General features: G+C 39.6%; 1 protein-coding gene across 6 annotated transcripts in view; it reads right to left on the bottom strand.

Moving 5' to 3' along the window:
• Nucleotides 1–19700, bottom strand: part of arvcfb (ARVCF delta catenin family member b) — a 144956-nt gene that overhangs the window by 50639 nt on the left and 74617 nt on the right. For all 6 annotated transcript variants that reach the window (XM_046035424.1, XM_046035420.1, XM_046035425.1 and 3 more), the window contains 3 exons: nt 9997–10180; nt 1233–1350; nt 912–1083 (listed from right to left, as the gene is read on the bottom strand). In XM_046035424.1, coding sequence (XP_045891380.1) covers nt 912–1083; nt 1233–1350; nt 9997–10180 — 474 coding nt within the window. The remainder of the gene's footprint in view (nt 1–911; nt 1084–1232; nt 1351–9996; nt 10181–19700) is intronic.

The following is a 19700-nucleotide window of genomic DNA, read 5'->3' as shown; positions in this document are numbered from 1 at the left end:
TATTCTCCATTTGAAAGTGTTCATTTACATATCGCAGCATTTCAGAGAACTGATGGCCTTGCTTTGTTGTTTACCCGACTCTCTTTAGGTGTCCCTGTACGTGATGTCTTTACTTACTGTTTAATGTATTTTTATGAGCCTTTCAATCCCGTATACAAACCAAATGCCACCCAGGACAATAACGTTCAAATGGAGTTGTTAAATGTAATTGATAAAAAAAAAATACTGACAAATTGAAGAGAGTAAACAAGTAACATTTGTTTTCTGGCTCAGTCAGGACATGAGCAAACAGTTTTGAGCTCATTTATGTCAAATTTAACCCCTATTTTCATGAGAATGAGAGAGGAAGGGGATAATTGCATTTGGGACTTCCACAATATATAGACTATTTGCCCATTAGATGTGACAGATCACTTCACACTTTCTAAAATATATTTCTAAAATATTGTCATTGTCAAAAAGGATTTGTATGAGCTCAGCGCTCATCTCGAACCAACAATAAACGGAAATACAACAAAGAAGAGGAGGACAAGAAGGAAAGAATCGTATCTCTGCAATCCAGCTGTCAAAATTTCTGCTCTGCTCTCGGTTTATAATTTTTTTGTACAGCCAACAGATTTCATGAAAAAACTAATTAAAAGAAGGCAAAAGGTGAAAACAATAATTTGGACTATGAAAACATTGCATGCAGCTCCTACCAATCATTTAAGCAAAATATTATCCACTTATAAGGAACTCACATTAAGACAAACTTTTCTAATTAGTCCTAACTTACCTGCTACGCACTAAAAATCTTAATAATTTATAATTAAAATATTTATTGAAGTGGCAGAAATCTCATTTTGGCATTTACATTTATGATGAGTGTTAATCATGATTTTGTTTTTATCTCCCTCTTTCCCCTTTCTCACCTTTGGCCTTCTTGCCTCCGAAGCAGCCAGCGTCATCCTTTTTCTTCCTCTGTGGTCCTGCTGAGCCAGGGGCCTGTAACGCTGAGGGGTCCTGGAACTTTTCGGCCCCTGGCACCTCTTTGTGGACATGGTAGGACAGGTTCCTCATAATACAAACACAGTTCTCCACAGACTAGAAGGAAAGACAGACATAGAGGTTATTATCTAAGTTCATCTATGTGGTACTACCGGACACACAACAGAGGACAGAGGCCCTGTCCTGTGCAGCTTTATGTACCAATAGATAATACGTTTTAGTTGGTGAGTCAAGCGTTGTCCTACCTTGTTGTCCATGTCTTTCTTCCCTACAGCTGATTGGAGAGCGTGCAGCAGGGCGTCCACCAAGCCTTCACATTCCCTCAGTCTGCGCCGAGCCTCTGCCCCGTCTGAGCTCACATTTCTTGAGGGAAAAAACACAAATATTGTCAGTGAGCATGAGAGAGTCATGTAGAAGAGCATCAGCTAGATTACGAAATAACTAACTACGCTGTTGTCGGGACATACATCTGCTCAGAACTGCAGAAACCTGCAGAAATAGGATTCACAATGCAGGTCTTCCGCAGCAGCGCCTTAAATTTTGCGCAGCCTTTCGCCAGCAGATTATATGAATTTTAGAAAGATCTGTCACAGGTTTAATGATTTTTATTGATATTTTTTATTGTTTTGGACTGTTTTAAACACTTTTATCACATAAAGCCCTAACCATTAAACAAAATAGCTGAAGCAAGACAATTCTCTATTTGCATGTACTACTGGTATTACTACTGCTTTCTTCAGAGTTGCAAGAAATGTTTGCAATCACAGAAAATATAGCTCAGTGAAATAACAGGAACAGGATATAAAATCCAACAAAACATAAAAAACATCAAGACAAAAATAAAAACATCTGAAGTGTATCGGTGCATCAAAAAGAGAAAAACCTTAAAGGATTTGAGTTGTGCTTTAAAATTTTCTTTTGTTGTTTTTTTCTTATCAATATACAGCATTACTGTCATCTTAGTCATCAATGACTGGTAGGTGTATGAAAAAAGCCCAATATCAGCCAACCTATACTACCCAACAATGTGATCTTTAAGGTTCCATGGCCTTTATCCTCCCTGTCTGCCTCAAATGTATTAAAGCTCAATGGCTTTAGGAATATTCTTAAGAAATTATTCATATAATTACATTTTTCCACAAAGAAAAATGCCATCCATGTCATGTCAGCCAGTGCCCTGAGCGCAGCTCCTATAAACTCACAGTAGCAGAGCTGGTGCAGTCTTAGTGCAGCTGTCTGACTGACTATGAAAGGCAGGGCTTTAAAGAGGGTTAAGGGAAAGCTGGGGCTCCCCGCTCCTCACCAGGGACTTCATTTATGAGGGCTTCCAACCTACATAATCCCATTAGCCGACCTCCAGTTAGTCCTGTGGAAGAGTGGCAGCCTTGTGGAGGTAAGCAGAGCTTCTTTATAGTGCAGTGTGGACTGAAACACATGTCACATGCAACACCTCTACACATGTGGTTTTAACAAAAAATGTCAGCAGCATGTTGCGCTGTACTTGAATTATATTCTATTATTACTTCTCTGCTTACTAATTATTAACGTACAAATCACAATGGATATACATCTCTACATATTAACATACACGTTGAGTAGAACTCCATGCACACATAACCACATCACCTGACATACACCTTTACACACAGTATCTTTGCCATTTTTCTTTGGAGTGAAGACCCACAGAACCATCCTGCAGTTTGTGCTAATTAAAACTAATCTTTGGTAGAGTCACGCCAGACAGCAACAGCCATCTGGACCCGCTCATAAACCAAACCCATCCGTCTTCAGCTGTCAGAAAATGGTCTCCACCTACCCTGTAAACAGATCCAAAGAGCAAACCACCTTGGATTTATTTGACAGAAGTGTGTTTCAGGGCATACAGACAGAAGAGTTTTATTGTCAGCTGTTTCATTTGCAGTTGTCTTTCAGGGAGCAGTTGTCTTGGTGGAAGGTTTATGGGCGGTGCATCTGTCAGTGAGGGAAGGTGCTGCTGTCACTGGACAGATTATCTGGTGGTGTAATATTTAGTTTTAGTTGGGGTTAAGGTCCAGAGGTGCTGATGATTACTGATCTATCTGGGAGTTTACCATCTGTTGTTGTGTTACTGCACTTTCTCTCCATGAAAGTAAGTAACTTTCTAATCCATGGATCTAGTGGATTAATAAAATCCCTTATCACTATAGATCCACAAGATCTCAAAATACCAATCAGCCTAAGTGTTTATTGCTCTGTTGCACCTTAAACTATGACCTGCTAAACATCGCATTGTTATTGTGATCATGTTAGAATTAAGTTCAACGGTGTCTTGTAAATACTTGTACAATGTTTATTGCTTATTTCTGCTGTTTTAAAGGTGTAATTCAAATAAGTAGTGTTATAAAAATTAAATATTATATTAATATCTTCCTTTCAAAGCAGATACATTTTCTGCTTTACATGTATTTTGATTGTCAGAGAATACAATGACAAAATACCAAAATACAAGGATGCTGCAGTTCTAAGAGAAATACGAGCATTATTTTCAACCAAGTGATGAAATTTAAGAAATACAGTTAATTCTTGGAAGGTCATTTATTATTAATCAGAAAATAGCTAGCTCTGTGGAAAAAAAGAGTGTTTTGACATCATGGTTTTCAACATGGTGTGCTCTTGTCATTCCTTTTCTTCTCATCTCAATTATTTTTTAATGGCAGAAAGAAAAGCGGACACCACAATGAATCAGCAGCATTTAAAAAAAGCCTCCCATTGTGAAAGTATTCAGGCCATCAAATTGTCCATGTATACCATATTGGTGACGTTTCCCAAATCAGGATAATTTTCCTTTTTCGGGTCTCATTATGTCCGGCCCACTGACGGCTGTGAGGCGTCACTGGGCTACAGGAGGCTAGAGGCTAAAGGAATAAGTAGGCGTGAATTCAGATGTCTGTCTGTGTCTGCTGGCAGCCTGTCACTGTGATCTGGATGTGTCTTTAGTGTGTCTGCTTTATCAGATGAAGTGTGGGTGTGAAGGTCACGCAGAGTCATGTGGCCATCAGAGGACAATAGAGCAGCTGGGACGAATAGACTGGAGTAGGACTGATGGAGATGGATGGAGACGTGGCTGACCTCTGCTATCATCCTGCAAGGTCAATGGCAAAACCGCAAGACAATATGTATATCCTGGGGTTGGTTACCCTTTAGGTTTCATTGATTCTGACTAAATGTCTGATTCAGGTTATGGATTCTGCCTCTTATTTTATCCTTGTTAAAATTATTCTTGTTTATCAGAGTAAGAAAACACAGTATTAGCATATGTTACGTATGTCAGCAGATTTTGGCTGCTAGAAACTCACATCATGGGCCTTGTTGGGAGGTAGGGGTGGCTAAAATATCATATCACGATTTATTTCAGGCAGGATCACGATTCACGATCTTATCACGATTCATTTTCATGTTGGTTTTTAAGACAGTTTTTGCAAGTTACTGGTTTAAAAGAGAAAAATAACACAACTTTATTAAATCGTATACAATGTAGCCTAATGATTCATTCAACAACAGAGAGCTGATTTATTTTGTTCTTACAACATTTTTTATTTGACCCAAAGACAGGGAGGGACCTGCAGATACTGATTGGCGTTTACAGTAGCCAATAGTGCTGCATGTGCGTTTCTCACCCCCGACCCCGTCATGTAGACGGGTTCAGCTCTCACTGAGTGAACACTACAGCCGGACTGGGACTCAACCATAGACTGTATATAAGAAGTGGACGTAGTCATGGTGTCGTCACCCGTTGGTTTGTGGACTGCCATTCTGAAGCCTCGAGTTTGGCCACCATGTTGAGTTTTCACCGGACGTGACCATATTTGGACGAGACGGTAGAGCTAACGGCCGTGTGCGGAGCTAGTTAGCTTGCTGAGCTTGGTGAAAGTGAACAGCCAACACCTAATAAGCTTTTTCAACGGCACTGGTTAAATTTACACAGTGCCAAGGGTACGAGTCGCCTCTTGCCTGATTGACAGGTCGCCATGGTAACGACTTGTCTATCACAAATAATCCCGCCATGAAACATACTCTGCTTTGTGGTCTATTTTAAAATAAATGGTTGTATTGAAAAAGACTTAAAACTAGCATTTAAGACCATAAACTCATTATGAAAGTGTTTAATGAGGTAATAAATCAGGTGAGAAGTAGGGTCATTTTATCATTATTTCCAAAACGGATTTCTTTTGCAGCCAGAGGCGTCGCCCCCTGCTGGCCGTTCAATAGAATGCAGGTTTAAGGGACTTCGCATTGGATTCACGTCTCAGACTGGAAGCTCCACAGCCTCCGAGACCGGCAGAGGCCAGTTTAACAACAGGGAATACTGGACCAAGGTGGTGTTCTTGCACTTGGCAGCCTGGGGCTGATTCAGCTATGACAGCTAGCTGCCCGGCTGAAAAAGCTAACCTGCTATTTACAGACAGATAACAGCTAGTAACGTTAGCTGTTTGCGGTTCAGCAAAAAGTAGATGTATCTGTCCATCATCAAACTCTGTAAATCACCTCGGTACTGTATTCCCTGTTGGTCTCTGTGTTCGGTCCCGTTCATGCCGTGTTTACTGGAAGGCAGCTGAGCGCGTAGTCGTTGTCCGCTTGATCGGACTCTGGTTCTTTTGCCCAATCCGGCACCGCTCGCTGACGTTATCCTGGCCTAAAAAACCTCCAGGGCTTGAGTAGAGGTGTAACGTTAAACACAATACACTCCCCATGTGCTCCCAGTCCAGGCTGAGACAGCTATGTCCACTAGGCTTACTGAACTAATTAGAAAATGGCAGCTAGTTAGGCGCCATGTTTATGACAGTCCATCCACCTCATGGTGGCACTAGATATTCAGCGGATCACCAAAGTCATTAGGATTCATCCTCTGGGAACTATGAAAGTCTGTGCCAATCAATCGGATAGATGTTAAACTTGAAAACTTTACCTGCTGGTTGCGCATCATCCTTATTATTCTTATTCCTCCTCTGGGCACCCTGGATATATTTTACCAAACATTGACTTCCCAGAGCCACACTGCTAGTGAAGCTAAAAAGACCAACATGAACACACTTTATCTTGCCATGAATAAGTGAAGTGTTTGCTGTTAGACACTAACAGTATGTGATTCAGGGGCATTATGACCATTACTGGGGACATAAAACATTCTGCATTATCCCCAGCTGAAGGAAATTTTTTTTTAATGTTTGACACTCACATTCAATTGTTTTTGCACATCGTTTAAAGAACCCTGAATCATTCTTTTCTTTTGTTAAAATGAACCTTACTATAAACACTATACATGCACACGGAGGATCCAGCAGCTGATTAGATAGCACTTTTATTGCCATTCCTTTAATTAGACCAGTTCTAATTCAGACCCAAATCTTGAAACCCAACCCTGGTGTACATGCCCACCCCCAACACCAGCAAAGACAACACACACACACACACACATTGTTTGCCCTTCGCTGAGCGCACAGCGTAAACACTGTAAATAAGTTGGCCCCTATCGACAGAGGAGGCCGTTACAATAAAACTATCCCAGGTTTTATTGAGGTGTAAGCTGCGTCTCTGTCGGTGTGAGTAAACAGATTCTCCCTGGCATCAGCACTTCTCCCCAGCGCACAAACCCTGTGGGCTTGGTCACAGTTACCATGGAAACATATTCTCGTCATTCTGCATCGAAGGTAGTGAGATTGAGGGGTAGATATTGTGGTATGTGGCATCAGGGACGAGGAGGTTTGGATATAGTGTTTGGGAAGAAGGTGAAAAACATACACAGAAAAAGAAAGTGCACCAGAGTATAACCGATAATGAAAGAAATCATGGGATAGACAATGAGAAACAGTCAGAGGCAGCGAGAGCAGGGTTCCCACCACGACCCTGATGTAAAATTCCATGACTTTTCTATGACTTTCCTCAGCTGTATCAGAGCGCTTTCATTTATTCCCTCTTGGTTCGTTAATGCTGCTCTTCAACTCAGCAGAAAATGTTCTAAAATTTCAAGCAAGTTTCCACCCTTTCTACAGCCCAAGAAAACTAAGCTGGAAACGATCTAACGCGAATCAATAGCGCGTGAAATACATTCTGGTACTTTCTGTCTAAGCTGGATTTGGATGTTATATTGTTCTGGATGTCAACCAGCACGCCGCAGCGTCTACTCCAGGAGACGTTCTGTCCTGGATAGCAGTCTAGACGGGCTTGGCCGGCCCTGGAGGAGGCAACACAGCCAGGCGTGATAACCCATATACACACTCTCTGTCTTTCACAATTTACTACAGTCTGTCATTCTGAGCTGAAGCCAAAATGACAGATTCAGCATGGAAGGTGGAAGAGAGGAGATACTTGGAGAGGGGAAACTACATGGAAGTCAATAACAGGAATTCAGGATCGTTGCACTCAAGTTGCCCTCCTCACTTGATGACAGCATGTAAAAGACAGAGGCAGAGATGAAGTTTGACCAAGGTGGTGCACTTGATTATTACCTGACACTTATTCAATTTGAGTAATAGGTATTCAGCTGATGCTCTTTTCCACAAAACATGCTGCATCATTTCAAAAACAGGTTTTAGATAACTCTGCTGTAGAGCTGCAACAAACCATTATTATTAGTGTGTCGAACGATATGGGCATTTCAATGGCCGATGCCGAGAGTAATGAATGAAATAGAAACATACATTGGGTTATTCTGTAGATTTCAGAACGTGACTGGTATTTAAGGGAGACAGTTTGTCAGAAGTAACGTCATTCAGCTGCATTATTCTCAGTTGTATAACAATGTATATTTAACACTCGCCTGTAATGTTAGATCTGCTGCCATTTAGGATGGGAGAAACATGTTAACATTTAGAAAAGACGACGGTGACTGAGGACAAACTAACTTTTTCTCCACCTTCCCAAAACTCACAAGAACGAGTACTAACATCGTTCCACAGCAGCTCACTGACAAGGCTGCCTGCAGATGTGACTGCAGGCAGTATGTGTTTAGCCTCATGAGTGCAGGTATCGGTCATTACCTGATTAATTGGCAGAACGATTAATCACTAATTCGCTCTATCACTAATTATTATATTATATATTATAATTTCCTCAAACCCACTCAGAAACTCAAATTTCTTGTTTTGTCTGAAGGACCTAAAGAGTCTCAGTTTACTGTCATGTATGACAAAGAACAGCAAATCCTCAGACTTTAGAAGCTGGTACTAGAGAATCATTGTTTTTTTTTAGGCTTGAAAAATGACAGTTAAGTGTTTCTCTAAATAGTTGCAGAATTATTGAAGTTAATCGACTGATCAATTAAATAACTAACACCATTTTGGATGACTGACCTAAGAACTACTCAAGGCTCTGGTCGTTCCCGGTTCAGTGATGGGAAATGACTATAGCTTACATATAAGGGTTAAAGAGTTAATTACATTCTCGTTTGACAGTTCATGTTTTTATAACTACTACTAATACTAATGTTTGTTGCGATTAATCGCATAGTTATGCTTGTTTGCAGGCTGATCAACATCCCTCTTGTGACCCGTAGTTTGACTGGATGTGTCTTCAGAGCCAGTGAACAACGGACTTTCAAAATAATAATAATAAAAACTGCGTTAACGTGCAATAAAATACTTGTTGGCGTTAATGAATGCGTTAACGTGATAATAAAGCATTAACGTGCCCAGCCCTAAAAAAAAATACAAAAAATACTAACTAGTTGTTATGAGGCAAGGATTTGCACAGTGGGCTCAATTTATCTTCACTCAGCCTAACTTCATCTGTGTTATTATTATTTAATTAGCAAGTCTCCGCATGAACCCACATAAAACAAATAGAGAGACACTTCTATATTGTATAACTATTTCCCAAAATGCACTAGATAGACATTCTTCTTACACGATAACACACTGTTCAGAACCTGTATGTGGTCAAAAGTGAGGATAGAAGTTTTGAGTATGTCATAAAAAGTTTATGTTTTCCTAAAGTCACAGGCAAAAGTCAGCCAGCAATCCTACTGCAGGCAGACATCCAGCATACGTCACATACATACAGATACGAGCCGGGACAGAAAGAACACAGCGTCTGCCATATTATAAAACCTCTCAGAACCTTAAATCTGACCCTGGCTCAGCAAGAGCACGCATGTAATCTCACATATACCACACCTGTCTCCAGCTACAACTGGTATCTTACAAAAAACAAACTTTCAAGGTTTTGGGTGTGTGAAGGTTCCCCTCTATAAAATCCAAGATAATCACTAAAATATGTCTGCAAACCCGAATTGACTTTAACCAGAAAAAATCTGCCATCTGTTTCCACAAGTGTAACTAATGCCATTCAAGTATGTGTAGATATTCTTGTTTATAAAGATTTGCTTGCTTTTTCTTGGTGAAATTTCCAGACTTTTATTATAGGAAGACATTCATTTATCATTTCATTTTTGCTTATTGTCTTCAATCTATCAATTAATCAATTTGGCTGTAAAATATCAGAAAATAGTGAATTCCCCCGAGCCTAAGGTGAAATATTCAAATGTTTTGCTGTATCCAGTGATGAGTTCAAAACCCACTACTATCACACATGACAAAGAAAAATATCAAATCATCACATTTCAGAAGCCGAAACCAGCAAATGTTTTGTATTTCTGTTGAATTGAATTGAATCATTTCTGTGAAAAATCACAGAAATGATTAAGAGATTATCAAAGATGATGCTGCATAAATTTCTGCTTATCAACTAATCATTTGTTTCAGCTCATATTCTGTGCTTCAGGTATTTTAACTTTAACATTTCAGTCCATTTTCCAGCAAGTTTGACTTTACAACAAAGTATTTTCACTAATTTCTCCTGTTATTTCAGTATTTGGAACCAAGTTTAAGACGTTTATTCTAGAGTTTGACTATATTGTTTGATGAAGTTGCTATCTCCAAACCGCAATATGTCTGTATACATGAGAAAGGGGCAAAAACATAACTGCTTTACCATCCACAGCAGCTTGATTCAACACTTTTGGGCTAACCCTACCTGAGGCAGCCGGAGGTGTTCTTGAAGACGGTGGTCCACTCGGCGTCGCGGGGCTTTGAGTCCTCGTTTGGCTCGTGCTCCCACCCCGAGTGGGGAATAATGACCTCGTTGGTCAGGGTCTGCATGCCATGGTTGATGATCACCATCTTCAGCGGTTCATAGGACGACAGATTCCACAGGGTTCCTATAGGGAGCAGAATACAAGAAAAATTTATAGACATATTAAGAGGATGGTGATAAGGAGGAAGAAACAGGTGATTTGGAAAGGAAATAGGGAGGATATAGGAGGAATGAGGAAGGAGGGATGAGGAAGAAAGAGAGATAGATAGAGGTAGTGACGGTATCAACATGCAATGTATAACTGTAAGTAGTTATATGTACAACATATAGTTTTATTAGTCTCCCATGACGGCTTAGCTGACTACCTCTATGTTGTAATCAATATATTTATAGATTTCTAAAGGACTTGTGATATAACAGTAACCTTATGACACTTAATGTCATTTCTCAAGTACTGGCATAATATACCTTTTAGGGCCTTAATGCACATATATTGTGTAGATGCTGAGTGTGTATAGGATGGATGTGAATTAACTACTTTAGCAAAGGGCACACAGATGCTGTGTATCCATCACCTCCTCTATTTTCAATCCAAGAAAGAACATTTTATATTTACCTGCACATCTCTATAACGGGCAGCGTATTGTATACTTGTGCAAAAGAGGTAAAGTAAATTGAGCTGGGTATGTGCATCTTGAGGTTTCACAAAAGAGAGACAGGCAGACAGGCAAAGCAGAGAGGAGGACATTTTTGGCAGCATAGCCAGGCAGTCAAATCCACAAAAATAAAATGCTGTGTAAAAGCATGAGCATCAGATGGGTTTTCACTCAGACACATGGAAGCTCCAAAGCGAGGAAAACTGGGTTGAGGAGAACAAAAATGCTACACCAAAAAGAAAAACACTTTTAAGTGCATGTTTGACAGGACCTGAGTTTCACTTCTTATTAACACATCCCCCAGGTCTCGCTCTGTCTTCGTCTCTCATCACTTATCACCCTCTTTCTGTTCTCCTTTTAAATTCAGGCATTTAGTTGACATTCTCATCGGAGGTGACTTAAAACAAGTGCTGTAGAAAGTCTACACTACTGGCAAAAGTATGCCAAATTAGCTATTAGCTATTTGTAATTTGAGTACAAGGAACATGTTTTTTCGATGATTTCTAAGCAGACTTATGGACATTTGTTCATTTATCATCGGAAAGTCTAAGTCCTACTGAATCTAAAAATATGTGTATCAAGTATGAATGTTCAGACTTGATGTGAGTTATGATTCCAAGAAAAAGTACTTTGTTTTTAGGCAAATGGATATAAAGTACCATAAGTCACTACTGCTGCCAGTAACTGCTGCCTGTGTTGGTGAACGAGCAGGCCAAACTATAACTTACTTTCTGCTGTTATTAGGACACCACCTCCCTCTTTCCCCTTACACAGTATCTTTGCCTTTCCTGCCACACATCCCCAGGGAGGGCCTCGCAGTTTGAAAACAACTGGTCCAACGGAACAACAACCATCAAGCCCATTAAGATTAAACACACCACACATTCAATCACGCACACAGACACAAAGACACTATGCAAATATAAAAACACTAACACACATGCACAGAGCCCCACAGTCGGAGATTCCCTCTCTTGCCACACAATAACAGACCATTAGCAGAGCAGCAAAAGTGTCACACTTCCTCGCACCGTTCTTTAAAACGGTTTCTGTACATTTTCCAGACCGTCAATATTTCCTATGTTAAATCATGCTCTCTGCACACGGGGGGAAAAAGTCTCAGCAGACAGGCCCGGGCTAAAAATAAATCTGGTCCCTCTGTTGTGGTTGTGCCTGGAGAAAAGTGGTTTCCTTCCCAGAGAAATTGAAAAAAGAAATAATAACCTCATTAGGCCAATCAGCATACTGTGTTCTTGTGCTATTTTAAGTTTGTATGCGGTTCCTGACCTTTGTCACTTCAGCCCCTCTACGTCACATCTCTATAGTAACCACATTATCATACCAAGAGGAAACACTGTACCTCCATTTCCTCTGTGATTACAGCTGGTGACTAGACTGGTGGCTTCCCGTGTGTCAGAGGCTACCGGGCTACCAGTATCTCACTGGGAGTTACTGCTTACTGCTATTAGATGTGTAAGCTGAGGCGGGGCTCCCCTCTGGGCCACTTTCACACACAAATCCACGGTGTGATGCAGGATTTTGAACATACATATAATCATGTGAGCGTAACAGATGATGTCTATGGGACAATAGTGAAGATTTAACATTTTAAACAGTGATTTTATCAAATTATTTTATTCCTAACAGATCCCAAAATGTCCCCTAAGCCCTAAACATTACATTGTTAATTGAAGGCTGATTTAATGCTGTGCTTTGTGTGTTCACAGTAAATTTCATACCTCTATAAATTTTAAATTGATTTATTTTACAAGCACTTTCATGCTACATTAAACTTGGATGAAAACAAGCTGAGATGCTATTCAAAATTATGGATGTTCTCCCAAAAGCATAACTGAAGCTCTCATTGAAGAAATTACACCAGTATTATTTACATGCTTGTTTTCTGCCTTTATTGTACATTGTGATCTAACATGGTTCAACCAAAGTTTCTGTGTGTAGGTGTTGAGTCAGTGGTGATTCAGCATTGCTTGTATTTTATTGTAGTTCAAGCTATAACTTAGTCAGCCTTCACGTGCCCCGGGATTTCCTGTTTACATGCTTTTGGTTGACAATAACAGAGTAGACTTACACGTTCAAACACACATGCACGCACACACACACACACGTCTACAACCCGAGGTCTGATTATTAATTTGTTCATATGTACTTCTACTCTAACAACAGTTTTCAACAACTCGGGTATCGCAGAAACCTTCACATTCCATGTTGTCAGTAGCTCACAAGTGCTTCACTCATTAATTAAATAATTCTGGTAGCAGTTAAAGACATCATTAAACTTTGCATTAAACATATTTGCATATATGCAGCAGCGAGAGAGCTACACTAAAGAGAATTATGAGTTGATTGCTAATGAATGACCCAACAGTGAACAGTGAAATCTAGATAGATAATTTCTATATAATTTGTGGTGATTACTCTTTTAAACTCTTATTTAACTTCTGGCACTCACTAAGTGTTGTTTTCAGTTAAACAGCTGCTCTTTTTCTGATGCATATTTTCTCCACTCTCTTTTTTAAAGGGTCAATTTTGTCATTTACTTCAACCACATGCATGAGAGCATATGAGAGCAAGTTTCAGCATCCAGACATAAATCACATAAACCGCAAATGTGCTCTTGTGTGGTGTGTGTACTCCGCTATGATGACAGCTAGCTAACATTCATGCCTGCCTGCCAGGCTGACAACTGTTGTGCAATTAGAATCTGCTTTAGTTGTGACAAGCAACATTCAACATGGAGCCATCACTGTGTGGCAGTTTCTTACACAACAGCTTCTGTAATTTTTTAATTGGGTGCTAGTCAGGGTTAATCTCACACAGAGGATGCACAGAACAGTCTTACGTCACACATACAACCTCAAAAGAATGACACATATTTAGGAAAATCTTACTCAAATACCACAAACAGAAATCAATTTTCGTTCCTATCAAGGAAAAATATTACCAGAAACATTTTAAACAGAAATACTCAGTCCTGGATATTCACAATCTGTTCTTTTCACAGTCCAACAACAACAAGAGTCCAACAAGAGCTCGCTCTCAGACAGAAAAGTTGATCAAAGTAACTCAGTTCAAACACAAATAGTTCAAATCGAAAACCTCTAAATCTCTAAAAGAAATAGTGCTGATGATGCGAGGAACCACATGTCAATAGAGCTTCAGTCAGTTTGTTTGCCTGTCAGTCAGTGGCGGCTCAAGAAACATGCCCATGTTTAACATTTTGTTCAGTGCGTGGTGATGTCTGTGCGTTGATCTCATGCATGTGGTTGCAATGTTTTTAATCGGACCCGACCAGACAGATGATTGTCACAACACAAGGAGCAATGTGGGCTAAAGGAAGCAGTGAATAAAAATAAACTTCTAACAATGTTTGAAGTGTCTTTGTCATACACTGTATGGGAACGTCCTGCTATGAGATTATGGTTTGGGACGCCTCTAATTTACGCTGTGTACGCTATTGCTTCAACATCATCGTAAAACATGTTCAACAGCCCATATCCAACATGGATGGAAATGTATTTCTGTATATAAAATGTAAAATATACGAGCATCTGTCTTTGACTTGTCTTGCCATGCACATACGCCAAAAAGCAATTTGCAAAAAAAACAAACATCTCAGGTTTTTTTCACCTCAGTAAAGTGAAGAGAGAGATACCTGAGCCACAATCCAGAAAGTACCACCTCACCATCACTTCCAGGATTCCAGCTGAAAACCTGTGGAATCACTCAGCTCGACACTGACCACATATGCTAGAGGGGAGGAAAAAGCATGTCTTTGCCGTGGCTGTGATCCATCAAGTACGACAGGCATACAGCCCACAGACAAAATTTTATTTAAGATGACAGAGTGTTATGGAAGTGACGATCTCCATCCTGCGTCCTGCCACTGTTTCAGGCCACTGGCTCTATATCAGGTTGAGTCCATTTTGCTGTTCTCTGTCAGCTTGTCAGAGGTGGGTGTGTTTGAGATGTTCCCCCTGGCCTGTCAAGCAGATACCAATCACTTGTCTCCTTTGACACCTGAACTATCTATATTACTATCTGGAGTGTGATTCGTTAGATTACATCAAAACCGGATTTTAAAAAGTATCATGAATAGATCAGAAAATGGAGACTTTTGCAGTTAGTTTTAGGGATGCACCGAAATGAAAATTCTTGGCCGAAGCCGAAACCAAATGTAATGAAAAAATTTGCCCAGTACTGAACAAGTACATTCATATTTTTTCCATTTATTTTGTTATTTATTAAAATTTAATTAAATAGTCAAAATGTGCATTTTACTCAACGTTTCCCACAGATTTGGAGGAGACTATGGTGGGTGTCCATTTACTTTTAATGGACACATGCAATATGTTTTATACTTTCTGTGAATGTAATCCAATTAATCTTATTTCCATACTGTATAGACGCCTTATTTTGAAAACTGGACGTTGTCACACGTGTATCCTCGCGCTAAATTCATTCAAGTCTGACCCAGTCTGATAAATAATGTTGTATATGGTTCTTGTATCGCGTAACATGAAGACTTCACAGCCTCTCTTCAGGTAGGACTCTCATACTGCAACACATGTCTTTGTAAAGAGAGAAACTGACAGGATAAAGTCGCTAACCTGCCTGGCAGCTCGCTCTGGTCCGTTTCAGTTACCATAAAGGCTTGAATACGTGTGCACTCCAAATTTATGTGCGGCTAGCTTAATCATCTTCTCACGAACTTTTGCGTCTTTCTCGGATACTTTAAAATGCTTCCACACAGCCGACATGTCAACGTAATTGTTTGGTGAAATTTATTCTTTTGACTTATTAGGCCCAACACCGAAAGTGCTTTTGTTGCTATTTTCGGACGATTAAATTTGGTGGCCGAACATTTGGTGTATCCCTAGTTGGTTTAGTTTACGGTCCTTACAGAAAGAAACGTCAGCTGTCAAAAATGCTCAATCCCTCAAAACAATAAAACTATACATAAAACTTCAGAGTTACAAAACAGATAAGCAGCAGCCCACAGTTTCATTTAATGATACAACAGTGATCATGCAGAGCTGCTTGGTAACTAAGAAACTTAAATTTTGCGTCCACACCTCTAAACTGCTGCTGTTGATTAAAAACGTAAGCATCTCTGTACTTCGTTCACACTGGAGTTTAACAAAAGGATGACCAAACCGTTCTGACACAACTGATCCAAAATGACACTCCTTTCTATAAGACACTACACAAAATATTACACCATCAAATGATAGCTGTATTGTAAGATATTTTCTAGATGTACAGCTACTAAGCTTCACTGATTTTAATATAGACCTATTATAAGATATGTCAGCTGGATCAGGTAGAAAAAGTTAAGCAAGAGTTGAATTAAAAATAACTTTGGTTTAGGGGAAAATTAGGTCAGGAAGTGAAAGTCTGATTCTGTAGCTGATTCCAGAAATATCACTGAAGCTGAAACTGAACTGTCTGGGATGCGGAGGAGGATCGGAAACCTGGATAATATTAGAATCAGGTATGAAGGGAGTTGAATGAAGGTTACAGTGTGTTCCATGTGAACATGGAATCATATCTTCAATATGATTATACAAGTATATAACCAGTGCTGGGGAAACTTTAAATTAATTAATTAGCCCAAATTACAGTTACTACTCCTGGTAACACCACTCTACATACATTTCACTTTGATTGAACACTGTCGGATTGATATGATGTGACAAATAAACTTGAAATGCAACTCCCAGTAAATCATAAGTAGTTTTATTTACATGCTGTTTATTCTTAGCTGACTTGCTGGTATTAGCATCAGGAAGGCCTACAGTCAGGAATCAGCTGGTTTTGTTCAGAGTAGGAGGTGTGTGAACTCGGGACATTTGGAGTTTATGGTTTAGCACCTTCGTTTTCTATCTAACCTCTGATCTGATTCCAACTCGCTCAGTGCTTGTCTGCTTAATGTACCAAGAATGAAAAGTAAAAAGTTTGGCGAAGCAGCGTTCAGTTTTTATGCACCAATGGCTTGGAACAGAGTTCCTTTACAAACAAGAGAAGCTACCTCTACAGATAGTTTTAAGGAGCAGCTCAAGACCTACTTTTATGTTTTTGCTTTTAACTGATTAGACACTTTTATTTATGTATTTATTTGATTTTATAGCCCTCTCTGGTACCTTTTTCCAGTTTTAATACCTGTGTTTTTTGTATGTGGCGTATGTGCATGCTGCTGTATTGTATGCTTTATTTATTTGTTACTTGTTTAAGTGCTTGTGAATGTAAAGCACTTTGAGCTGCACTGTTAAACCACAATGCTGTGTTTTCTATTTCTACATGTGTCAAATACAAATGACATGTGGGTTTCAAGGCTTGGTTGGTTACCAGCAATGTAACTGTACTGGTCCTTATTTACCCAAGTAGCATAACTCATTTTTCAATGAGTTATATGCAGTGACTTATTGAGTTATATTAACTTGCACAGCACTGCACTGTATGTAACTTGTAAGTGGGATATAAACATACTCATTAACAGAATATTGTACACGTTAATGACATCACACAAAGTGCCTCTAACTTAGAGTCATTTGGCTATTAAAAGATCAAGAGTACTGTCCCATACTGAACTATCCCTGAACTTCAATATACTGCCCATTACTAGATACATTTCCCCTTACATTTCTTTGGTTTTCTTGGCGTTTAATAAAACTGGGCTAACACTAGGGCTACAGCAAATGATTATTTTCTTATATGATTAATCAATTAATTGTTTGGTCTTCTATAAAATGTCAGAAAATGGTGATGAATGTTAATCACTTTCAAATGTCTTGTTTGATTCACAACCCAAATATATTCAGTTTACTGTCACAGAGGAGTAAAGAAGACAGAAAACCAAAACTGGAATCTGCTTATAAATAATTCCTCAAACCGATTAAAGACTCTTCTTCACACAATAATGCTGTCCCCACTGCCATTATTTCAAGCAGAGCTCTGATTTCTAGAAGTCTTCTATGTCAATCTTCATGGTTGCTTTGCTGTTCTGATCTTTATGCTTCTTTATACTGGAGCAGGACCATAATATAAAATTCCAAGACCTTACCTTGCATAACTAAGTCAAACTTCTTTCAAGATCTAAAAATGAGATTCCTTTCTGGTTTATTAATGTTGTTTATGTGCTGAGAAAAGTTCTAAAGGGGTAAACAGTCTGGTTGAGTTGGTTGTGAAGGAAACCATCTAAGAAGCATGTAATGAAATAAAGTGGCACAAAAAAATGTGCATATATTCCTGTAAACAGAACTCATTCAGCTATTAAAATATCTCTAAAGACTTGCATATGCTATTCCTCAACTTTAGGACGATAGGAAAATACTATCTACACATACAAGTCTACACCAACGACTGCACCTCAGGAGACCCATCTGTCAAACTCCTGAAGTTTGCTGACGACATAACGGTCATCGACCTCATCCGGGACATTGACGAGTCGGCCTACAGACGGGAGGTTGATCAGCTGGCTCTCTGGTGCAGTCAGAACAACCTGGAGCTTAACACTCTCAAAACTGTGGAGATGAACGTGGACTTCAGGAGGAGCCCCCCCACTCTGCCCCCCATCACCATACTCAACAGCCCTGCGTCTGCTGTGGAATCCTTCAGGTTTCTGGGTTCCACTATATCCCAGGACCTGAAGTGGGACACCATCATTAAGAAGGCCCAGCAGAGGATGTACTTCCTGCGCCAGATCAGGAAGCTCAACCTGCCTAAGGAGCTGCTGATCCACTTCTACTCAGCCATCATCCAGTCTGTCCTCTGCACCTCCATCACTGTCTGGTTTAGATCTGCCACCAAAAGGACAGGAGCAGACTACAACGGACAGTCAGGACTGCAGAAAAGATCATCGGTGCCAACCTGCCCTCCATTCAGGACTTATACATTTCCAAAGTCAGAAACGGGCAGGAAACATCACTGCAGATCCATCTCACCCCGGACACAACCTGTTCCAGCTTCTCCCCTCTGGTAGGCGCTACAGAGCACTGTACACCAAAACCAACAGACTCAGGAACAGTTTCTTCCCACAACCCTCACTCTGATGAACAGCTGACCCTGACTCACAGTGTCAGGAACGATGACTGTGCAATAACCCAGTAACTCTGTCTCTAATCAGCCACCTGTTTAGTGGTTACCACTTATCATTTATTCATCATTCTCTATTTCAGAGCTGTTCACACTGTTCATACTGTTAATATTGTCATCTTGTAAATACTGTATATCAAATCCATGTACATAACGCCTGCACATAATACTTATTTATTCCAGCATCCTTTGCACTGTGCACCATCACAATGTGTACATGTGTACATGTATGCATGTATGTGTCATATTATCATTATATCATAATGTTAATATTAATTTACTCCTGCATCCTTTGCACTCTGTTCATTGAACTATTGTCTCAATCTGTATATATTGTTTTTGTTTATAGTGTGTATATATGTGTTCTCTATACTGTAGCCTGCGTTTGATTTTATTACTGTATTATTGTATAAGTAAGCACATCGTGAGCATTGCACAATCCAGAGTCAAATTCCTCGTATGTGTACACATACCTGGCAAGAAAGCTGATTCTGATTCTGAAAATGTGTAGGAATGGCTTAAGAAGAAAAACACTGTTATATGATATGTATGCAACAACAATGTTTCACTATGTTTGGGTTTCCCATAAACTTGTGATTGCCTCTGTTCTTTTTGTCTTAAATCCAATCCAGCCGCAGGGAAAGTTGAACATGTACATTATTACCTGATAGTTCATGTGTCAGATGTTTGACAGAGTTTGACATAACTCAACAATGCTTATATTTTATATTATATATTGTATAACGTCTATTGTCAAAGTATATAATGAGGAGCAAAGGAGAGAATTTGCTTTACATGATCTGATACTGGGTCCAGGACTGGGAATGGAACTGGAGCTGAAGCTAAGGCTAATTAAATTTTCCAGGCACCACTGGC

This window comes from Micropterus dolomieu, linkage group LG21 (assembly GCF_021292245.1).
Source record: "Micropterus dolomieu isolate WLL.071019.BEF.003 ecotype Adirondacks linkage group LG21, ASM2129224v1, whole genome shotgun sequence".
Classification (NCBI taxonomy): Eukaryota; Metazoa; Chordata; class Actinopteri; order Centrarchiformes; family Centrarchidae; genus Micropterus; species Micropterus dolomieu.
Note: the sequence above shows the minus strand (reverse complement) of the source record. Positions and strands in the feature narration are given on the sequence as shown.